Source organism: Rhinolophus sinicus, linkage group LG03 (assembly GCF_036562045.2).
Source record: "Rhinolophus sinicus isolate RSC01 linkage group LG03, ASM3656204v1, whole genome shotgun sequence".
Classification (NCBI taxonomy): domain Eukaryota; kingdom Metazoa; phylum Chordata; class Mammalia; order Chiroptera; family Rhinolophidae; genus Rhinolophus; species Rhinolophus sinicus.
In genome coordinates, this window is record NC_133753.1 from 71,512,668 (window position 1) to 71,537,206 (window position 24,539).

At 42.9% G+C, this 24,539-nt stretch overlaps 1 protein-coding gene across 2 annotated transcripts in view; it reads right to left on the reverse strand.

Annotated features, from left to right (window-relative positions):
• The window catches only part of TEP1 (telomerase associated protein 1), a 36,397-nt gene extending 19,597 nt beyond the window's left edge, over positions 1 to 16,800 (reverse strand). For both annotated transcript variants that reach the window (XR_012494795.1, XM_074327946.1), the window contains exons 1-14: positions 16,647 to 16,800; positions 12,543 to 13,132; positions 11,249 to 11,431; positions 10,808 to 10,942; positions 9,895 to 10,056; positions 9,313 to 9,474; positions 8,926 to 9,003; positions 7,640 to 7,764; positions 7,265 to 7,422; positions 4,607 to 4,716; positions 3,986 to 4,076; positions 3,568 to 3,757; positions 802 to 970; positions 150 to 308 (exon numbers count right to left, since the gene is read on the reverse strand). Coding sequence is in view for 1 of the 2 variants with exons in the window: in XM_074327946.1 (XP_074184047.1) it covers positions 150 to 308; positions 802 to 970; positions 3,568 to 3,757; positions 3,986 to 4,076; positions 4,607 to 4,716; positions 7,265 to 7,422; positions 7,640 to 7,764; positions 8,926 to 9,003; positions 9,313 to 9,474; positions 9,895 to 10,056; positions 10,808 to 10,942; positions 11,249 to 11,431; positions 12,543 to 13,109 (2,289 nt within the window). In the remaining variant the exon portion in view is untranslated. The remainder of the gene's footprint in view (positions 1 to 149; positions 309 to 801; positions 971 to 3,567; positions 3,758 to 3,985; positions 4,077 to 4,606; positions 4,717 to 7,264; positions 7,423 to 7,639; positions 7,765 to 8,925; positions 9,004 to 9,312; positions 9,475 to 9,894; positions 10,057 to 10,807; positions 10,943 to 11,248; positions 11,432 to 12,542; positions 13,133 to 16,646) is intronic.
• Positions 16,801 to 24,539: the final 7,739 nt, after the last annotated feature.

The following is a 24,539-nucleotide window of genomic DNA, read 5'->3' on the forward strand; positions in this document are numbered from 1 at the left end:
GCCTGGGAGATAATCAGTAAGTTAACAAACACCATAGTCAGCTTGGGAAATCTTCAGAACTGTGTCTATCCAAGCCTTTCCTGATTCTGCAGACTATTCCCAGGTCTGTGCCCCTTCATTATTTTTGCATGGTGGGGTGGGTGACTGACCTGGACTTGAGCCTGGAGTTCGATGGCAGTCTTCAAGATGCCTGCTTCTGCCTTAATCACGGCAGTCTTCAGAGCACCTCTGCCACAGAGCAAGAGATCCACGTGCTCTGCCCGCGCAATCATCATTCCAATCAACAGCAGCACATAGTTCATGGGAGGCTGATTGGACAAGCATCAGGGTGAAATAAGTCTCCCCTACTTTCAAATCCACTCTTGCCTATCCAGCCCAGAAGCCCAAATACCCCCACAGTTTGGGGAAAAGTGACAAAATCCCCAGTTAGGATGGGACAGCTTCAGCAGCCCTTAAGAAGAAGCTGCAGGAGAGGGAGGTGGAGAGTGGCCCGAATCCCTGCCCAAATTCAGCACTGATATGTAGGGAGATAAAATTGAATTATTTTGGTGATGGAAATTTAAAGAAGACTTAGCGCCAGCCAAATGTGAAATGCTAGTATTATAATCCATGAACAGACTTGAGACCACAGTCTAGGAAACATCCCTAGGGACCAAAGTCTGATCCTGGGAAGCAAATCATGTCATTTACTTCAGCTGCTTGCTTGCTTGCACATGCTTGCTTGTGAGAACCAATCTACAAAGAGGATACCGCTCAGGATCCCCAGCATCCTACCAACCTCCCCCTTTTTATTTTTTTTACCCCTTGTGGGTTGCTCTTGGGACACAGCTTGTCTGCATTTGCATCTGTCAGATAGACCAAGAGGGTGCGGCCTGGCAGTGGGGGCAGGCTGTGCTTCACAGAGAGGTTCACGGCTACCTCCAGCGCCTGTCGATACCGAGCCAGCATCTCACTGTCGTATTTCCACTGTCTGCAGGCAGGAAAGACACAGACAAAAGGGCTCAGGGGCTTCTCTGTTTGCCACTTTAAGGTAGATAGAAAGATGAGAACTCAAGTAGTGAGTCTTCACCCGCCTCCCACACCCTGCCTCCAAGGCCAGTAGAGACGACTGGGGCAGAGCTCCCCTTGGCCTGAATTCTACAGGTACCTCCTAATCCATTCTCACAACAGGAGAGAAGTCATCTGTAGACCCACTCTCTGACACCACTTGCCATGCTTAACACATCAATCCATATTTGCTTCATGAGGTAAAATTTAACTGCTACACATATTTAAATTGTATTTTAAAGAAAAAGTACTACTTCCTTACTCTGAAAACCGGCAATTAACGAGAAAAGAACTGAGCATTCATCCCACCTTTCCAGTACAATCTCTATTACAGGGTAACTAAATAGCTTTAGTTGATGAGAGAGGTTCTTTTTAAAATTCCAGCTAATAAACATGGGGTATGACAGAAAACCCCCATTCTGCAATTGCTAATGAAACAGTTGGTTCAGGCAAAGATCATCAATGGATGAACCATTCAGTGTACAGTGGAGAGATCAAGCTGTCATCGCCAAAGAGCACTAATCAGTCTTATCATCAAAGAGCCAAAGAGCACTAATCTAATCAATCATGGTAGGATTGAGACTACCAGACTTGTTGGGCCTTCTGATCCTGTCTCTTATCAGGAAGCAAAAGAGTTTGATGGTGTCACTCCTAGTGTACAAAGGATCGTCTATGAAATAGTCTTAGAAAAAAAAGTTAAATCTGAATTATTTAAGCCTTTGGGTTTAATGCCTAGGGTTCATGAAATAGAGAAATAAGTTAGAAGACACCACAGGGAAGTAGACAAATCTAGAATATGGGATATTCTGTGGGGCCCTTGAACCTGGTTTCCACGGCAAGTCAATGGCATGAAAACAATTAAAAGATTAAAAGAGATTTAAGAGACTTAATAACCAAATGTAATGTGGATGCCTAGTTTCAATCCTGATTTGAATAAAACTGTGAAATAGTATTTTTGAGACAGATGAAAATTTTTAATATGAGCTAGATAATAAATGATAACACCAAGGAATGTTTTTCAGGTTTTGTTAAGTATATTGACATTCTGATTACATAAGAAAATGTCTGTTTCAAGAGACACCTGAGAAGTAAAATAAAATGTGTCATGTTATTTGACATTTGCTTTTAAAAACATCTTCAAAGAAAGGAAAAAGAAAAAGAAGAAAGGGATCAGAAAAGGAAGAGTGGTAAAATGTAGCTAATCACTGAATATGGCCAACAGTCTCATGGGAGTCCATTATACTATTTTTCATAATTTTTAATCTACAGAATTCAGTAATTTCAATCAGTGCTACCCAACAGAATTAAAATATAATTAATGAAATTAAATTAAAATTACACATGTAATTTAAAATATTCTGGTAGCCACATTACAAGTAAAAAGAGGGTGGCCAGTTAATTCAGTTGGTTAGAGCGCGGTGCTCTTAACAACAAGGTTGCCGGTTCAATCCCCACATGGGCCACTGAGCTACGCCCTCCACAACTAGATTGAAACAATTACTTGACTTGGAGTTGATGAGTCCTGGAAAAACACACTTAAATAAATAAAAGTTTAAAAAAAATAAAAATAAAGTAAAAGTAAAAAGAAACAGGAAATTAATTTAATATTACATTTAATCTAATATATAAAAATATTTTCATTTCAACATTCAATTAATACAAAATTATGAATGATATATTTTAAATTATGAATGAGATGCTTTTTCATGCGGTCCTTAAATCCAGCATATCTCAGTTATGACTAGCCGCATTTCAAGTGCTAGGCAGCCACATGTGGCTGGTGGCTAGCTACCTTACTGGCCAGCAAAGGCTTACTGTTTGGACTATAGCTTAGGCTTGATTCTTAATTGCCCTGTGTTCAGCCTCTGATCACTGATTCAGGACATTCCTGGCCACTGAGGTGTACCAGAAAGTCAGATGAGCCCTGCCTTTGCCTTGAATGAAAATGAATGAAGATACTGTTGAAGCAACTGAAAGGACAGGTGCTGGGCCTTCGTTAAGTTTACAGAACAGGTTTTGTCTGTGTTTGAACCTGCTTGATAACATGAGTCAAAAGAAAAAGGAAAGTAAATGGGTCAGAAAATACAGAGAGAGAACAACAAAAACAAACAGATTATCACAGAGAAGAAAAAGAAAGAAAACCATGAACCAGAGCAGAAGCAGAGAAAACACTAGCATGCACAAAGAGAAAGGGAGATGCTACACAAACTCCCAGAATCCATGGAAACCAATAAAACAATCACAGAGAATAGAGCAGAGACCCAAACACAGATTTAGTTTCATGCTCTCTAAAAGACAATGTTAAAGACAAGGTTTGCTGCGAAAGAGACAATTGCAACCAGACAAATCTGAGCCATTGGGATGACTGACAAATGTGTCTTTACAGAATAAAAGTTGGGGTTCCCAGATGGCTCCCAAACCTGTCAGGGTACCTCTTGATGCCCACTCTTTGCTCCCAGGTAGCACGTGCACGCACGCGCGCGCGCGCGCGTGCGTACACACACACACACACACACACACCTGGTCCTGTGTATTTTCAGCTTCTCCCGCTTGAGTTGCTCATACATCACAGGCATCATCATTGCTGCCCGAAGTTCCCGACGACTTAAGTTGTGGAGCTCCCTCTGCCATTTGGCACGCCTCTTGCCATTTCTTGAGTTTCTAATCATTATCCGCCTCATCAGTTGTGTGTTGCAAGGAAATGGCAATGCTGAGTGGTGACAGGTAAGTATCTGAGTCAAGCAGCTTCTATTCCCTCATCTTTTTTTCCCATCAATACCTGCCCTGTACCCCAACCCTTGTGGCTAGCAAGCGTCTAACCTCTACCTATCCCACACCATGAGACTGGAAGGCAAGAGGCTAAAAGTTAACAGTCATGCTGCCTCATCTATTCTCCAACATGAGAGACAAACAAGAGTTGGAAGAAGAGAGATAATACCTTTATTTTTAAGTTGAGCCTCAAGGTCATTGATGGAATCATGGGCATTAAGGAACCTGAATGGAAACTGCCGACTATGGATCACAGATTTCTGGAAAGCAAGGGAGGGGTCATGAGTGTGTGGGGCATCAGGGGCCTCAGTGGCCAGGAGGACAAGATAACCACTCTAGATTTGCGGGGAGGTGAGGAAAGACAAGATGGATATTAGAGAAGAGATACAGAGAAAGGGAGGGAGAGATTAAAGAAAAGAGAAAGTTGTCATATGAGAATACGAGAAGAGATAAAGAGGCGAGGAAGTAACAGGAGAGCTGCTTCTCTTCTGTCAGACTGCCTCTGAAGTCAGTTAAACCACAGAAGTGCCTCTTCCTGGTAAATCACTGATCTCAGAAAAGAAAAAGGAAAATTCTTATACTCTAATTTCTCCAAGTGTTGATGAATTCCCCGAACTATCTCCCCCAACCTATCGGTATCTCTGTACCTATTTATAGGCCACATGAAAGTAGCTTGGTGGCCATGACCTTCCCCAGCCACTAGAAAAAGCCTGGCTTCCAAAGCTGCAGCAGCATCTCCACACCCACCTCCAGTGGCTGGGCCATGCAGCTCCCTGCCCCTCACACATACCACATGCTGGAGTCTCTGCAGGACGAGCTCATGGTGGCGGGCACTGATTCCAACCCGCAGCAGGTTGCACAGATTCCGAAGCATGGCCATGAATGGGAGCTTCCCATTGTCTGCAGAAGGTCGGGCACAGAGTGAGAAAAGGATGAAGGATGAGTGAGAGAGGTCGGAAACCAGAGCAAGGACTTCAGAGGTCATGTAGAAAATTCAGGATGGAGGGAGTGAGGTAAGATATGACCTATCTCACTCAAAATGTTTAAAGTTCTAGAAAGAAAAAAAAAAGGGTTGGCCTGAAGTCTGGAGAAAAATTTATACAACACTGTTTATTGGGTGACTGTTTCAATAAACAACTTATGTTATCACTTTGTCTGTTGGCTCCAGCCCTGATGAGATTGGGCTCAACTTGGCAAAATGTATTCTCTAATCTGGAGTGATGATTTCCAAACTTTTTAGATGGCTAAAAGAGAAATTTCCTAGTGCACGTCTGTTTATGTATAAATTGTATACATGTAGTACAATCATTAGTTAATATTTCAAGGCACAATATACACTTAAGGTTCACCATTAATAATAGTGAGTGTAAATCCATATTTCAAATAGTCTTCTTGATACTTTTTAAGTTTTCTGGCAAACTTCTTATAAGGTCTGATTAGTCATTCTTCACTTAAGAATAGGTGAAAAAGACTTGCAACAAAGCACAATTTCACCTGTCACTTTCTTATTGTTCACTTGTCCCTGTGATATTAGTATTATCTTCTACATAGTTTCTTAATCATAATCTTTTTAAGGCTTATGTCCATTTTAGAGGGTTATTTTGTTTAATACTGAATAATAATTCTAAATCCATTCATGATTCAAAGATAAGTTACAATGTTACATGATGTAAAGACCAAAACAAGCGAGGGAGCACCATCAATGCCCTCATAGTGTGGAATTCCTTTTCCTCAGTAAACCTCAACTGTCATGTGTGACACATAACCATATACCATATGAGCTAAGAGACGAGGGGTTCAATCCATAAATAAATATTCGAAAATTTCCTCCTATCTTTTATATAAATGTAAGCATAAGTAGGAGGTGTGATATTTTTCCTAAGTACCAGAGGTACATTAAGACCACTTTAGAGACCAGGCCTGTCGGCCCTACACCCATATACCAAGCATCACATGCATTATCAGCAGCTTTCATTAGGAAAGCAGAAAAATTAGGTTGTATACACAGTATGAATGATGTCTAACAACTGATGAACTATTGTATCCTTTGTAAAGTCATCTCTCAACTTTTGCTATGTACGAAAGGTTTTTTAGATCATTTTGATAAGAACTTAAGTCCAATATCATATTTATGATCTAGAAAATAACCTGAGTATTTGTCCTATAAATTGAGAAATTCACTGTTTCATCACAAAAAATTTTCAGTTAAGGAGCCTGTGGTCTCCAAAGAGGGGTTTATCATTTCAAACCCAGGTGCATATCTAATTACATTTTATCTTATATTTCATACTTATATTTATATATTTTAATATTTTCTGTTATTTATTTACATTTACTTTCATATCTATATATAATTATATTTTATGTATTTTTTTAAAGTACATTATTTATTTGTACATGTACAAAATTAAAAAAATACATATACATATATTCTGGTGTATTCCAAAAATTTTTTTGCAATATATGATTAAAAAAACCCTGGAAACCAGTGTATTCGACTATGGGCATTAGTCTCAGCCAAGAAAAATATCACAGTTTTAATTTTCAGGGGCAGAAGGAGGAAGTGGAAGTTTCTTTATTCTACTCCACCCAAAGTTGAATCAATATTGGGGAAGAGGGATATTGTTGGGAATCTGTGTGTACGTGTGTGTATTTTACTCCCCATGTGATTCTGATGTGTGCACCACCAGTGACAACCACAAAGTGAAAGGAGTGCTAAGCAGCTGAGCAATTCAAGCTGCCCTGAGTACAATCTATAAACAGCATTTCACAAAGAAATAAGGCAAAAGCCAACTTGGGCTTCTGAAGCTTCAAAACATGAAGTCTACAAAACTCAAGCAGTCAAAAGTTAGATGTTTCTTAACAGAAAGAAGTTGACTTTAAATTTTCAAAGATGAAAGAGGAAGTAAAAGAAAACAAAATGGAATAGAAAGAGGCTTCTATAGATAAAAATAAACTAACAACGACAACAACAAAAAAACAGAGAGAAAGAGGAGATTGAAAGTAAGTTGATACTCCCCGATTTGAACTTTTTTAAATGAATGTAAACAAATTACCTAAAATGTCCATGTCTCAAATACAGAATTTGTGGAGATTCTACTAGGCCATAGGCCAGTCAGTTCTACCTTGTTTGGATGAGTTACACAGATATTGATACAATTACAATTAGAGAGAAGGAAGGTGCCGCTTTTGTTCTGTGTTGATAAAGGCTTGTGTATCACCTAACCACATCTGGAATAATAACCTATCTATGATGCCAATGCTACTCAAAGCAGGAACCACTGTCCACTTAGGTGGACAATAGCAGACTTTGTAAGTCAAATCATTTTCAGTGATGCAACTACCACACAAGAGAATAAGTGCATCATGCCATAGAAATCTTCTACTAAGGGCCCAAAATGGAGAGGCATAAATGGGGAAGGGAGTGAGATAGTCAAGGTTACTCTACCAATGAGTTCCTCCCAGACGGAAGCTTTGTTCCCCCGCAAGCTCAGCTCCCGCTCCCAGGTGTCTGGCCGAGACAGCTTCATCCGCTTCCCAGCTCTACTAGAGTCCCATGGCCCAGGGAGGCGACTTCGAGAAAAGGCCTGTAGGTTGGAGGGGTATCTGGAACAGAGGAGGAAAAGTTTATCATTTCAAACCCAGGTGCAAATAACTCAGGAAAGAATAGGTGAGTCAGTCGAAGTCATTCAGTCAATGTTTACAAGCCATGGCGGCCCAAACTAGCGTTGCTGGGGTCAGAACTACAGGGATTGGGGCCATGGATGTTGAAAAGTCATGGCGTTGCCCAGATGGAATGTACATTCAGGGTGTATCTTCTCACTTGTAGCCCAGCAGGGCCTGGACGTGCTGGGCAGGCTCCTGGATATGCAGTCGCTGTACCAACTTCTTCAGGGTGAACCTTGGCTGGTTCTTTTTCTCTGGCACCATATTATAGGTCTTCTCGAACTGTGGAAATATCCCCAAATCCCACAGGGGTCATTTAATCTACAACCATGGTCACTTTCTTCAGAAGGCCGAACCTAAGATCACCCTACACCTATGAGGTCATTTCTTTCTCCAAAGTGGATCTGGGCAAAGAATAGAAATCTTTGCAAAGGGGTGAAAATCTCTAGCAACAAGAGTTCCTGTGGTGAGCATAAAATAGTGTTTGGGGTCACTGTTTCATTTACACAAGATTAAACTATCCATGGTAAAATGGGATGATTGGCTTGTGAAAAACAAGATAGGGGTAGAATCAACAGAGAACATCTGTTCTTAGAGGAAAGGAAAGAGAAAAGCAGCTCTTATTTAGATCTCTGAGACTTGGAACAAGTCAATGGAGGCATCAGAACAATGCAGGCTGTGAGGAGTTAAAAAACTAAAAGATGTTGGCTTCCAGAATCTTTTATGGCAGAAGAGCTAAGTTCAGGACATATTCATAGAATGAAAAGATCACCTGACCAACTTAGAATGTATTTTCTTGTAATGCTAATATATATTTTCCTAATAATCTATTTTAATGATATGATGGTGATAGCTATCACTTAGTGCCCGGTATTGTTAGAAATACTTGAAATACAATAACTGATTTCAGCTTCACAAAAACCCAATGAAGTAGGTACTGGTATTATCCTCATTTTATATCTGAGGAAACTGAGGCAAGATAGGATCAATCATTTGGCCAAAGTTACATAGCCCCCAAGCGCTGGTGGCGGTGGGATTCAAACCCAAGTGGTCTGGATGCAGATTCTATGCTCTTAACCACTAAATGCAATGCCTTATTTGTCATTAATGCAAAAAAAAAATTGTTAAATTTGTTTTTAAAACTTCCTATGGAAGGTAGATATTTCATGTCTTTAACTCATTTATCCAGCTTGACAAGCCATCTATCAGTAAAGTATAATACCAAGGAGAGCGAAATGGAAAAAAAAAAAAAAAAGAGCCTTTCCCAGTATTCTCAAAACCTGACCCCATAATCACAGCTGAGATTCCCTAGAGGGGAAATTGGCATGTGCCTCCCACACTCAGTATTCGTAATATTTCTAAACCAAATGGAATTCCATTTCTAAATATCAGTTGAGAAAAAATCGTACATGCAAGTATAGAACCCCAGAACAAGGCACTCACCTCTTCCTGTTCATCTTTAAGATGTTGAAGGCACTTTGGCAAATATCGCTGTGTCTCAGAAAATGGACGCTCCGTCCTCTGTAGGGACAAGAGAAGCAGTTTCAAACAGGGAAAGAAGGTTGTCCCTGGAGAAATCCATTCCAATAGCCCCAAAGGCCCATCTCCACAGAAAAGGAAGCCAGACAGGAAAGAGGCAGCCCTGCCCTCTCTGCTCCCTGAGCTCTATCCGGCTCCTTTGCATTTTTCTGACTCCTTTTGTTCCTGGTAGTAGACACATGCCAGACGCTTGGTGTGGGATACCCCAGCGCCAGCATGTTCCTTTGTCCCTCCCTTTCCAGAGAAAAGGGACCTGGGCTGTGAACGATCAGGGTTGAGGGAGGAACTGACTGGAGGGCGAGGGGACCGGCGGAGGCGTCTCTTGGCCCGGTGCTTCCGAGGGTTGTACTTGGCCAGCTGGTACTCATCAAACTGGGCAAATTTGTCCATCATAGCAGCACGCAGGCAGGCAGGCAGGGGTACCAGCTTGTTCTCCTCTCTTTCAGCCAGGCTCTGTCAGGGAGACAGAAGAGACCACCAGGAGAGAAATCCAAACGAACGCTCCAAAACAAAACAAGACCCTTCATGGGGTTAAATGAGAGCATAGAATAGGAGGCGAGTTCCCAGCCCCAGCTCTAAAATGATAGTTTCTGCGGTACCAGGTTAGTCAGTAGACTTCTATGGTTCTCATTTGTTTCACTGTAAATACGAGGTACAGAATAAGACCAATTTTTCTCAAACTGTGGTCTAGCCCTTCTCAATAGTATTCTCCCCTTTGGGCAACCCAGCTGGTACAGGGAGATGCTGTCCTGTCTGGGCACCAAGGTTGAGGACAGCTGAGGGGAACCAAACTTAGAATTTCCTCCAGGGATGCAGTGAGCAAAGGAGAGGGAGCCAAGTGAGGGCCAAAGCCCAGGGAAGTGGGTGCCATACCTGGTAGAACTCAGCTACCTGGATCCAGTCAGAAGGTAGCTGAACAATGGCACAGAAATATCGTCGCAGGTGGGGACGGCAGACTGGCAAGAAGGCAGCAATGGCCAAGACCTGGTTGGCCACATCCCGGACATTCAGCTGCTGCCTGGCATACAGAGATGCCTAGGGCACAAGGTGGGGAGCATTGGCATCTCAGCCACTTCTCCCAGAACTTCACGCCCTAAACTAACTTCTTATCCAACCCACCTGCATAAAACCTTTCCTGAGCCTTCCATATTGCCTGTAAACTATAAAGTCTAAGCGTCTTGGCTTTGCATTCTAAGTCCTCCATAATCTAGCCCGTATCCATCTTTGCACCATGTCTTCCCCTGAGTCTACTGATCACCTCCCAAGTCAACCAGGCCCTTTCCTCTTTGGAAGACCTTCCTACCACCAACATCTATCAAGACCGACCCAGGGTTCAAAATGCTAATTAAACCTGCCATCTTTCAAAGCCTCATAGAAAACATTTTTCCCTTCTTCTTTGCTTCTGAAACATTCACTACCTACTACACCAATTTCATTTACATAATACTTGGGAGTGTTTTGCTGAATTAACAATACCATAAGCTCCTTTAAGAGCCACATGATGTTTCATTCTCTGTGGGTATGATGCTCAAGGCCTAGCACTGTATACTTAGCTGTGCACTTGCTAAACAAGCAAACCTTGGTATACTCCTTCCAAATCCCACCTTCCCCACTCCTCAAAGGGAGCAGGGACCAGGCCACAGACTCACCTGGACACCCTACTCCCTTCCTAACTGAAGCTCCTTCTACCTGCAGCATGAATCTAGTCACCATCCCCTCACATACCATAAGCACATTCCCTAGCTCCCAGCTTCCCACTCCCATCCCCTCCTTCATGCCACAATACCTTGAGGATAAACTCAGGCTCCAAGGGACCAAGTTCATTACAGACTTCCAGGAGCGAAGTCTTGGTAGGGTCGGCTGCATCTTTCATGTTTACCTTTGATGCCACAGTGGAGCACAGCAAGCTCATTAGAGCCATCTAGGAATTGGGAACGAGAGGGAAGGAAGGAGAAAAGAGCTAATAAGGGCCAACTTCAGCATCTACTCAGGCCAACTTACAAAATCAAGGACAGCGAGAATGGACCCCCAATTCAGGAAGATGTTTGTCCAACTGAGAGGTTAGAAAAGGGCACTAGGAAGTGAGAAATAAGAGCTGGGTAATGCCCCGTCCTTCCCCTTCTGTCTGTGGAGGGGATCTGGCTCAGCCTTTGGGCACCACTCCTCCCACCCACCCGACACCCTTCCCTCCACCACCATCACCTCTCCCCCACTCTGGAACTTTTACCTTCTTTTCCTGAAGGACCTGGTCAGTGAGCTCAGGAAAAGATTCAGAGTCCCCATCAGTGAGCTTCAGGGCCAGCTCCTCCTCCACCTCCTCCTCTCCCAAGCTTAGACAATAAAAAGGCATCTGAGCCTCTGTCCATTCCTTCTCTTCTGGCTTTTTCTTTTCTGAAGAGGACCGGTGACCCTGGAGATAGTGGCAGTTATTAATCACAGCATGCACCTACAGCCCCTCAAATACAGACAGATCTGAAGGCAGCTCCCAGGTGGAGGAAGAGTCCACATCTGTCTTCTAGCACCTAAACTCCTTTCCCTTCACACCCAGTACTGATCTATCCTGTCTGACGTAGGGATCTTACCGTCACACACACCATCTTTCCCAACACAACCTTTGCTCAGATGCTTCATGATCTTCCCCTTGCTTTTCATCTCTTTATTGACGTCACAGCCTAGGAGCCTGGGGTCCCCCATAACACACCTCCTATGACGCTATTAAAATACTCTGGAGTCAGAAGAAAAAGGGCCACATTCCAGGTGAATCCCCAGCAACCTTGGGCTACTTAACCTCTGAACCTCAGCTTCCTCATTCCCTCCCACCTACCTGATGGGGCCATTAGAAGACTAAACGGGATAGTGCATCTATGAGTCTTAGCAAATTGCAAAGCCCTAATAAATGTAAGATGGCAGTAGCTGTAATCCTGACAATGACCCTGTGAGGTAGATTTTCACTGACCTCCTTTCGAATGTGACGAAATTAAAGCTTCAAAAGTTTAAGAGTCTTGCCCAAGGTTGTATGGCTTGTAATTGGCAGAGACAGTACAGGGTACAGGGCTCAGATTGGCCTTTACTTCAGTCCAAATCCCGAGGTGTGTTTGTCTACAACTCTGACCTGTATACTACATGTGCTCATATATGTGTGTATAAGGACATGTGTTTGTACAAGAACATACAGGAGAGTGGGCCAGGGTACAGCAGATGTGTCCCCTGCCTGATGTAAGATCTCAAAGTACTTGATCAACTCTGCTACTGCAATAGCCTGCTGGCTTTCCGCCTGCAGAGGCTTTCTAAGGACAGGGCCTAATTTTGCTCTATTGTCCAGAACCTCTGCATTAGATATGCAATAAGAGTAATGTGCTGATGAAGACAGCCCTGAAGTAAAGGGCACCTCCGGAATAGGATCTGAGGAGAGAAGGTACAAGACACAGAGCAGCATAGAGAGATGCTATGGCACTGAAAGTTAGGGACTAGAGCATCCAACAGACATGACTGGAGTCAAGACAAGTGCCTGGAGCTATTACCAAAGCTGTTTCCTGAGCTCTCTCTGTGGCAGAGGTGGGTTTCAGGGCCCTGGGGCAGGTCAGAAGGCCTAGTCCCTCAGAGAGGCTCTGAGCCCTCCAGGTTGGTGGCTCAGAGAACAGGTAGTTGCTGGTGTTCAGGCTGCACAGATCGGCTTGCACCAGGTGAGGTAACTGGAGACAATGGAGCAAGGGGCTGGCAGACACGGTGCTCTTTAGAATGGGGAGTGTGGCCAGGCACCGGTTCTCCAAGGAAAGAATGTCCCGGTGGGCAGACACATGCCCATGTGGTTTCTCCACGGTCTTCAGGTCAGGAAGTGTGGCCAGGCACCGGTTCTCCAAGGAGAGGATGTCCCGGTGGGCAGACGTATGCCCATGTGGTTTCTCCACGGTCTTCAGGTCAGGAAGTGTGGCCAGGCACCGGTTCTCCAAGGAGAGAATGTCCCGGTGGGCAGACGTATGCCCATGTGGTTTCTCCACGGTCTTCAGGTCAGGAAGTGTGGCCAGGCACCGGTTCTCCAAGGAGAGAATGTCCGGGTGGGCAGACACATGCCCGTGGAGTTTTTCCATGGCTGGAGCCCAACCAGTATATCCTAGAAAGAGAGAAAGACAGATGCTGAGCACTTGGCTGCACTGGGAGCGCATTTACACAGGGAGTATATCTTTCCCAGAGCCCTCCTGGTAATGCCAGTGACCTGCAGGCAGAGAAGCAGTGTTTCTTTTTCCAAGACTAGGTTCATTATAAGGATGTATTCAGGGAGTGTTCTACAGAGAATACAGGGAGTATTCTAAAGGAGAGAGTAGGGAAGGATAAGGCAAAAGCTTAAGAGAAGTTAGAGAGAGAGAGAGAGAGAGAGAGAGAGAGAGAGAGAGAGAGAGAGACTGAGAGAGACTGAGAGAGAGAGATGGTAAGAGAGAGAGAGGCTGAGAGAGAGAGAGAGAGAGAGAGAGAGAGAGAGAGAGAAAAGAAGGAAGGAAGGGTCTTCTCATGAAGGGGTAAAGGAGCCCCCCAGGACCACAGGAGTGATCCCAACTTAGTACAGGAGCCTCACTTGTAACCTAGACTCTGGATTCTTAGCTCCAGAGAAACAAACATTTTGATCAAGGTGTCTACATTCACCACCTCAACTTGCTTGCCTCCTACTCACTCTTCAAGCAACTAAATGGGATTCTGTGCCCATATTCCTCCAAGGCTGTCCTCTTAGATCACTAATGGAATTCTTACTTCCACAAAAAGATAAATGCCTGGCCCCTCATCATACTTCATCTCTCAAGTAGAATATGATTTTGTTGATCACTCTCTCACTGAAACTCTCTTTTCCTTTGGCTTCCATGGTGCTACACCCTGGATTTCCTCTTACAGTTCTGACCACACCTTCTTGATGGTTCCTTCTCTGCCATTCTTTGAATATTAAAGACCACTTGCTCCTTAAGAGTTCTCTTCTAATCATTGTACATACCTTCCCAGCATAGTCTCACCTATTCTGCGGCTCCGAATAACATTTCTATGCTGGCAACTCACAAAGTTATTGCTTGACGTAGATCTTGTCTGAACTTCATACTCATTTAACCATTTGCCTGTTGGACATCTCCATTTGGATGATTCAAAGGTACGCAAAACTCCATACATCCCAAATGTGTCATCTTTCTCCCACTCCTACATCATCCCCAAATCCATCCCTCCTCTTTTGCTCCCTCTACTTACAGGGATTTGAAGTGAAATAGATTTGAGTTTAAATCATTGGGACCCTGAATCCACTTGGGACCTTGGGTTAGTTACTTAAACTCTCTGTGCCTCAGTTTCCTCATCTACAAAACTGAAATAAATATCTCCCCCTCCAGAGTTGTTATAGGAATAAATTGGAAAAAATATATTAAGGACTTAGAGCAGTGCCTGGAGCTTAGTAAGTGTCCAATAAACGGAATCTATTGTTAGTTGTTGTCACCCAGTAAAGAAGCAAATCCTATTGACAGTGTCTCTCTAATCTATCCAATTCTCTCCATTCTTCCTGCCATCACCTTTGTTGAACCCCTCCAATCCATATGGCATGCAGTATATGGATCTATCTAAAGGAGCTCCCCAATATATACCCCAGCCACCACTTGCTACATCATGTTTATCATGATAAAAAATTTTGTTTGCTTATTTGCCGACCTGTTCACTGTTTCTCCTTACTAAAACAGAACTACCTGTGGGTCGGGGCTCCTTTGTCTTGTTTGCCTCTGTAGGCTCAGCACCACACACATAACCTGGCTTCTGATCATCTCCCAGCCTCATCTACCGCCACTCCCATCTAAAGCTAAGCTTCAACTATCCAGCTCTTTTCAGCTTATGAACTGCCAAGGTATCTCTCGACTCTGGATCTTTGCACAGGCAGATGCCTGGAACACTCGTCCTTGTACCAAGACCACCCCTTTCCCCAAGTGCTCCTTTACCAGGCCAAGTTCTACTTTCCTCTCACTCTGCAGGCCTCAGTTTAATAGTCAGTTCCTTCAAGCCACCTTTGCTGACACCCAGCCCCCGTCTAGTTTAGGTAGCCCTATGTTCTCAAACACCGTATCTTCTCTATCATAGGACACATTGTCTGTATTATAACTGCCTGTTTATTTGTCTTTCATCCCATTAAGTTCCTGAGGACAGAGACCCTTCTGGCCTTGTTCACCACTGATTCTACAGTGATGGGTTTCAGAGGCTTTTGGGAATCTAGTGAAAGCTATTGAGCTTTTTTCTCAGAAAAACATGAGTATATACTGTTTTGCACTCCATTTTCCAGGGAGTCCATCCATGGATCTCAGAATCTCCATTAACTGTAAATTAAGAAACTCTGCCTGACAGAGTTCTTGAACTTATATCATTAGGAATGTATTTACTTATTTATTTGGGCAAATGCTTATTTCCTACTTACATTTAAGTATTTTAGGAATAAGGATGTTGTTAAATCAATCACTTAAACCTTAAATGCAACCGCTTGTGGACAGGGACATAGAATACTTTCAAGAAAACCTGAATGGACTGACAACCCACATGTCCAGATGGCTCAGTTGGTTAGAACGGAGCTCTGAACAAGGTTGCTGGTTCAATTCCTGCATGGGATGGTGGGCTGCACCCCCCACACACACCCATTATTGAAAAACTGGCAACTGGACTTGGAGCTGAGTTGTGCCCTCCACAACTAGATTGAAGGACAATGACTTGGAACTGATGGGCCCTGGAGAAACACACTGTTACCCAATATTCCCCAATAAAATTAAGAAAGAAAACAAACAAAAAAAGAATGATGGCCTCTGTGCCCTGCACACTTCTCTCATGTCTTTGCACTATATAAGCCACCAGAGGAAAGAGTGGGGAATCTCAGAATTAACTCAAGATTTTTTTTTTAAATCTCAGAACAAAAATTAACAGAAAAATACAGTTAAATAATTTTTTGTACTCTGGAGTTTGTGAAAGGAGAATCACCTGCAAACTACAAATGAAAAGTCCCCGCCCCACATTTCTAGTTCCATTCTCCAGGGATAACCACTGCTAACAGTTTTACATGAATAGTTTCAGACACTTTCTATGCATATACAAATATATGTATGTCACTTCCACCACCACCCTTTTTTGTCTTCGCTTTACATGAAGAGGGTCATACTTTAGACACTGCTCTGCACTTAGTATGTCTTGAAGACCTTGCCACCTTGACACATTAATACCCACCTCACTTTTAAGTTGGCTGTATGATACTCTATTGTGTTTAAGCACAACTGGGGTTTCCATGACTACAAACAGTGGTCAGACCACCGTTGTTTGTGGCAGCTACTCTCTCCTAAGGAGCACACAGACCAGGGAAGTAAGAGACTCATTCTCACTTGGTCTCTTCCTTCCTCTTCCGGTGTCCTTCCACGCCCTGCCCCCTCCTTCTCCGCTGGCGTTGTCATCTGCCCTGCTCACTTTTCCTTCCACGCGCACACACACACACGTCCTCCAGCAGCTACAGGCAGGAGCCGGGCTGACAGACCCCACCGGCGTTCGCCCCACCTAAGTCTAGGCCGCGCTCGGCCCTTCCCACCGGCTCTCGGCTGCCGAGCCCAGGGCCCCAGACCCCGGGCCAGGGATGCTTCTACCTGCGCTGGGACCCTCCCCGGGGCTGTAGAAGAGGGTTGTCTGACGCGGGGCTTCTCGGTTCTCCGCGGCAGGAAGCAGGAGGCGGGCTCTGGGCTCCGCTGCTGGGAAGAGTGGGAGCGGGAGGAGGAGCCGGGCAGGGCGTGGAGAGAGGACTGCTCACGGGCGGGCGGAGATGCGGGCTGGGCCCGGCAGCTGCTGGGGGGCTGTCCGCGGGGACAGCAGATGCTGGGCTGGCGGTGCGAAGGCCGAGGATATTGTAGCCTTTTCTGGGGCCTGAGTTTGGTTCCCCTTGTTTTTTCTCAACCTGGTTTTCCTTTCTCCTGCTCCTCAGGCTTCCCCCTCTACCAAAGTCCCCCTTTTTACTAAATTTCCTCTCCTTTCTCCTGTTACATCTTGGAACACAGGTTCTTGAAAAAGATTTTAGCATGTTCGCTGCTTATCTGAACACCTTTTTCCTAGTGTCAAAGATATTGGACTCTTAATACATCCTAAAATTACTTTATGAAAATAAAATTAAAAGGAGACAGTCTAAAGTAATGGCCTGTAACTAGGTGTAGATATGGAATAATTAAGGCAGGGAGAACTGAGAGCAGCCCATACAACTTCTGGGGGAAATCCGTGGGTTACAAAAAATCTGTTTGGAGCCATGCTGAATGGCTAAGGCGGAACTGTTTCCCACAAGGTGGGACCAGGCTCAGGGAAGAGAAGTGACCTTTAGGATAGTAATGCTAGTGCTGTTTCGTAAAAGAGCAGGGTCAAAGAGATAGCAGAAGAAATATATCTACCTCGTATAAAACAGATTGTCTGTCTTCTGGAAAATATCCAGATAAACCACCTCTGCCTTGTAATACAGAAAAATCTCTCCACTGACAAGATATTTACAAACTCCAAATTCAGCTTTTCTCTCCCAGGGACAGTGCTAAATGCATATTGCCAATATTTGTTTCTTTGAGTACTACTTTTCTAAACTAGCCACTCTCTTGAGTTTAAGAAATTTTTCTTCAGATTATTGTCTGATTAAACCAGGGAGTTCTGCCAAACAAATAACTATACCAGAGCTGAGGAGGCATCCTGTTCCCCACTGGGATCACTCTCATGGAGTTATCTTATTTTTCTCATTTCTAAGTTCTTAAAGGATGACTCACTTTCTCCTCCATATACAGCCTACACCTCTAGCTGTTGATCAGTGGCATTGAGCTGCATTGTCCAACTGACGAGTTCAGTGTTCAGACTGATTCCTTTCTGGGGGCAAAGGAGTGCCATCCCCTCAGCCCTTAAAAGCTTCTCTTAAGGGCCTTACGAGCTATTAAAATTGCTCACCTCTTCTGATCAGTTTCATTGCACACTTCTTGTCCTCCCCCACTTTGATTCAACAAACACTTGTTAAGCACCTATCAAGTGTGAAGGATAGTGTGTAAAATGTATAAAACATGCCTTCTTCTAAAGGCTTCTTGTCACGAAGGAGACAGACATATGCAGAAGTCACAAAAAATGCAAGGTGGATTATGAGAAGTGCTATGTTCCACTAAGGAATAAACTATAGGGTTATGTGAGGGAGGGACCTGGAGGGGACAGACTTTGAACTGGGAAGGGCAGACTTCTGATAAGGAATGGAGAAGAGAGTGAGAGTCTGGGGAATATAAAGACAATTGGCTCCACCAGAATTTTTTCCCCTTTGAATAATTGTCTTTAAATTCACAGCTTGTGTTTCTGTTCAGTCTAACCAGTGCCAACTTCAAAGCATCACACAAGTTATGATATATGGGCAAGCACTTACTTGGTAGCACCTGACATCCCAGAGGAGCCCTCCTGGGCCATCTGAAAGTCATGGAAGCCAATCAGCAGGTTATGTCAGCTTCAGGGCCTTCTCCCTTCTGATTCCTCTGACATTTGGTCTCTGGTCTGTTGACATTTACTAACATCTTTCTTCAAGGTATGTTTCGCACTGTGAGCCATCCTGCCCTGACTAGTCTCCCTTACAAGTAACGATAGATTGAAGTGAGCCACAAATTTTTTTCTTCTACTCCCATTGAGGAGTGGGGTCTGATTTCTCATTTCTTGAATCTGTACTGACTTAGTGACTTGCTTGACCGGTATATGTGGCAGAAGTGACATTCTGGAGCCTCTGAGGCTAGGTCAAAGAAACTTCTTGCACCTTCCACTCAGGACTCTCAGGAATATGTCCTCTGGGATCCCTGAACTGTCAAGTCCAATTACCCTACCCTTAGACTGCCATGCTGAAGAGGCCATGTATAGTTGTTGCACTTAACCATCTCAGCTGAGCTCGGCTTTCCAGCCAAGCTCACCAGGGCACCAGATATGTGAACAAAGCTGTATTGGGCCCTCCAGACCAGCCCATCTACCAGTTGAATACAACCAAGTAATTTCCATCAATAAATATGGAACAGAAGCATCATCTAGCTGAATCCTGCCTAAATTTAAGTGAAACCAATGACACATAAGCTCATGAGAAATATGGTAAAATGGTTGTTGTTTGAAGTCACTAGGTTTGGGGCCATTTTGTTAAGCAGCATTAGATGACTGGAACACCAAACCTGCAATGTTTAAGGCTAGTTTACATCAGATTACATTGTAGGCATCCTACTCTCCTTAAACCTTCTAAATCACCCAATTCCTAACGTGATATAACTGTGCAATAGTTTCATATAGTAGAATTGCTCATCTTGGGAAGTAGGTTGCTGAGATAGATGCCAACCTCTGTGGCATATGTATCTGCCTGGACAAGGAGACTCAAATACATGGGATTGGTTACACTCCCTCATTCATTCAACAAATATTTATTAATTGGTATCATCAAATTAATCAACATCCAAACCAACCCCTGGGTTGTATGCAGTGAAGTCACATTTCCCTAATAGTTGCGCAGCCCCAGGTTAGGGTCAACAAGTACAGAGAAACACTGTGGTGACTTATAAAATTCAGTACTCCCTCCCATCCTTGGGCACTGGTATCTGGTCTTTGTAATCAGAGAAATGGCCCTGTTCCTCAGCCTATAGAGGTATTGGGAAGAGGCCTTGACACAAGACAATGAACAGATTTAATATATTGTTCTATATATTCTTCTGTTTTGCGTAAAAATTTAGTATCAAATTCCATTCCCCATTGGGATATTTGTTAAAAGTGTTAGCACTTAAAAACCCCTGCTGTCTAAAATTCAGTCAACAGGGAACTTTAGCACTTGCTCTTTGCATATTAGCAAACACATGTTTGAACAGACAAAGTGGTCAGAGGCCATTTTGGATGGCAACATTCTAGATTAGTAGCCACAATAGAAATTTACCCAAATTAACTACAGAAGTTACTATAGACAGGCACTCTAGCCAACCTCATTATCAGAGTCCTAGCCTCTGAGCTCTCTTTCTAGGTATGCTCTGGAGGCTGCTGTGAGACCTGCTGGACCTGGGCATTTAGATGATGAGGGGCTGGCATTGTAACTTTAATTTTTGGTAAATCCATAAAGAGCAGGTAGTCTATAGAGAAGGGACTAGAACACATATTACATCAGATAATCCCTTAGCACTGCTTCTTGTGAGGGCCTGGCAAGAGGTGTTCCATGCTGTGGACTAGTGATTCTAGAGGCTCTAAACAGCCTGAACAATCCTGCCCCTAGTTTGCTAGCCCCATTTTAGCAGTTGGAGACAAACGGTTATCACTTCCCTAACTGCTCATTCACTTCTCACTGGACAGTTAGGCCAAAGGATTCAAATGACATACTCTTTCAATGTGTTCATGGAAAATGCCACCAGGGCAATAGTTCATTTTAACAGATGGTCTTCTGCAGGCAATCATGCTGAAAAAAATGTCAAAGGGACTAGTTCTGTCTCTGACCAGTTTCAAAAGCTGGTCAGAGACAGAGCTAGTCTCTTGATGCCCAGTCCAGTGTTTGGCCATAGCAGTGTCTTCTCCCTTTGACATTTTTTTTCAGCATGATTGCCTGCAGAAGGCCACCTGTTAAATGAACTATTGCCCTGGCGGCTTTTTTCATGAACACATTAAAAAGTATGTCAGCAGTTCATAAGTGTTGGAAGATAGAGCCTGCCTGAGGACTACAGACTCATACAAAAAAGTAATCATATTAAAAACATGATCAGATACGTGATCTCACACAGGATTTGAGTGCTGCCTCTGGGTGGAGAGGGCATTTAGAAGTAAACTTTGTATGTCAAAATAGTGGACTTAGGGAAACATTTTAATTACTTGTAGGAATAATGAAACAAAATATGGGGATTAGGATAGTCCCAGGAGAACTGGAATACTTGGCTACCATGTGAGTAATCCAAGATGGGGGTGGAGATTGTATAATATGGCATGATAATTAAACATGCACTCTGGAATCCAAGAGATCTGTGTTTAAATCCTGCTCTGCTATTGATGAGCTGGGTAAAGCTAAGCTGCAGAAGAAAATAAGGTAGGTAATCACATAACCCTAAACAGAACAAGAGACTGGTCATGAGTCTGCAGTAAAATCCAGTGATGCTGGAATGGTAAAGGGGTCAGCCAAGGTCCTTCATTTGAAAAGTTTCATCTCATGTATCATACTCATAACAATCCCTCATTCAACACATCCTAATAAATGAAACAAACTATTGAAAGTGAGAACACTTTACTCTAGCTGAGTTTCTTTGAAATTCACAGCTAGAATGTTATAAAAGTTGGGGGTTAGACTCCTCGAAACCATGTCTCTAAGCTTCCAATGCCATTTATAGCCTTCAATTTCTCCCACTTGTATGAGTTTCATGAATAAATCCTGCCCCTCCACGGAGGTGGAGATACACTGGAGAGGTGGCATAAAAAGAAAGCTGGCTCCAAAGTCCTTCTACTTAAGTTTAAATACATGTTCAACATTTATAAACTGTGTGACCTTACATGAGTAAATTTACTCCTCGAAGCTTCAGTTTTCTTAACTGTAAAATGTGGATAAAATAGCACCCTCTTTTTATAGGTTGTACAGGCATTTAAATGAGATCATGTATACAAAGCAATTAGCATATAGCCTGGCACATAGCAAGCCCTGAAACAATGTTAGCTATAATCTAAAGCAAGCAGTTCTTATTCTGTTAAGAGAGAGTTAGCTTTCATTAGTGACAATTTGCTTGAAAATTTGCACTGGGGTTCAGATTGCAATTTGCTTGAAAAGTATGCACTATGGTAATGAGTCAAGCTGGTATAGAGTTAGAAGAACTCTAGCCCCTTAAATGCTTTGGTGACAGCTGGAGTCCAAATGAACCCACATCCCTATGTCAGGAGCAATATGAGGCTGCAGTAGGTGGAGATAAACCTTGTAACCCTCTGCATGGCCCTCATCGTCTCAGGGGCCTGTCGCTACAGCATACTGGCCACCTTGTTTGGCATCATCTAGCTCACTGATATAAAGGATGTGGCTTGAGAACTTGATTTACAGACTACCAGGGCACCCTTTTCCAAATGTGCCTAGAGGTACTTAAGAGTATTCCAAGCTCTGGGGCTCATACCTATAGTAACACTATGACGTGTATAGTATCAGTATTATCCCTAGTTTATGGATTAAGATACTGGCATTCAAAGTGATTAAGACCTTTCTCATCATTACCAAAACAGCAATTGTTTTGGGGCTTGAACCCAAGTTACTGATTCTAATTTAGTACACTTTCAACCTATATGTATTTTTTTCATTATTCTAATCAGAAATGCAGATTATTATATCTTATATGCATATATTATGTATGACAATTAAGTTCGCAAACTCATCCTAGAAAAAGTGCTACATACCTCATTGCTGAATATCACTATGGTCACCTTCAAAGTACTCCCCTTGGGAAACTATGCACCGATGCCAGTGCCTAGTCCATCCTTCATAGCAATTTTGGAACTCTTTTTCTGGAATGGCCTCCAGAGTTGTTGTCTTAATACCCTTAATGTCCTGAAAGTCATCAAAATGTCTTTCTTTAAATATGTCCTTTATCTTCGGGTAAAGAAAGAAGTCACTGGGGGCCAGATGAAGTGAGTAGGGAGGGTGTTCCAATACAGTTATTTATTTACCGGCTAAAAACTCCCTCACAGACAGTGCTGTGTGAGCTGGTACATTGTTGTGATGCAAGAGCCATGAATTGTCAGCAAAAAGTTCAGGTTATCCAACTTTTTCACGTATCCTTTTTAGCACTTCCAAATAGTAAACTTGGTTAACTGTTTGTCCAGTTGGTACAAATTCATAATGAATAATCCCTTTGATTTCAAAATTGGTTTGCAACATTGTTGCAACAAGTTCACAAACTTAATTGTCAGACCATATATATGTGTATATATACACACACACACACACACATATATATACATATATATATATATATATATGATAGTAAAATAAGACTGGGTCTTACATTAATTTTTGCTCCAAAAGATGCATTAGAGCTGATTGGCTAGGTCTTATTTTTGGGGAAACACGGTATATGTATATATATATATATATATATATATATATATATATATATATATCCAGGAGCTGTGATAAATTCACACTTTTCTACCTATGACCCCGTGATATCAAGAGTTAGCCAGTATTTTAATGTAGTCTATGGCTCTGAAAGAGCAATTTTGACTGTCTTGCCTGTAGACCTAAATTGTGATGTTTATCCCAGTCCGCCTCTTGGTCCTTATGTACAACTATGTCACCTGGAAACTGCTCTCCTGAAAACCTTCCTTTTCATTACTCAGACTGTGCCACATGCTTTGGCAGCCTACACTATATAAAGAAGGGTTTGAATTATATGATCTCTAAAATCTCTTCATTCTATGATTCTATTAAATAATCTTTCTGGGCAGCTTTTTATTCTTTTGGTTGGACATTGTTGCTTCTACAGCCGAGACTGTCTGTCTGGATAAATAATGGTTGTTGGTTTTGCAGCTAATAGGGTGTTTTCATGTGACATTTTTATCCTCCTTTTTTTTTTTTTCTTCCCATTTTTAAACCTTGTCTCTTATCAGTTTTCCAGGTGTCCAGGGCATAATATATATAATGAATTTGATAGACAAAATATTGGGAGAACAGTTCAATTAGGTTTCTATTTCAATAGTTCAGAATTACATGATGAGTCAAGTGAATAAAAAAGATAAGGGCGGGGGGAGCACAGCTGAACGGCTCAGTTGGTTAGAGCTCAAACTCTCAACAAGGTTGCCAGTTCAATTCCCACATGGAATGGTGGACTGCGCCCCCTGCAACTAAAGATTGAAAATGGCGACTAGACTTGGAGATGCGCTGTGCCCTCCACAACTAGATTGAAGGACACAACTTGGAGCTGATAGGCCCAGGAAAAACACACTGTTCCCCAATATTCCCCAATAAAAATAAAAAAATAAAAAGGTAAAGGAAAAAAAGCTCAAAATAATTACCAAGATTCATGTCTAGGAATAAGGGAAAATGATGGTACCAACAAAGCATGATGAGCTGGAACTCATTAGAGTGGTACATCCAAGAGGAGCTGCTGAAAAAAAAGCAGACTTAGAACCTGAAACCTGGAGACTTCTGCTGCTAACAACTCCCATGTGCATATTTTGATCCCTTCGCTGTCAGCTCCACGGGGATGGAGCTAGTCCCTCTTAGGCACTATGATTTGGCTTTCTGACACCTCTCTGGATTGGAGAAATAAGAGAAGGCTCAGGGGAGTGTGCTATCTCTGGAGCCAGGGAAGGAAAAAAATTTTACAGTAAGAGCCAGTTTTCAAGCCAGTCAATTTCTCCAGAAAGAGGAAGGAGAATGAGGATGGTCTTAGACTGTTTCATTTGACGAGAAGTAGGTCACGGTGACAATGAGAGTAGTTTCAGTAGTGTGGTGGAGATAGAAACCAAATTACAGGGGAAACTGAATGTTTTTCATAATAAAGAAACTCAGACAAGAA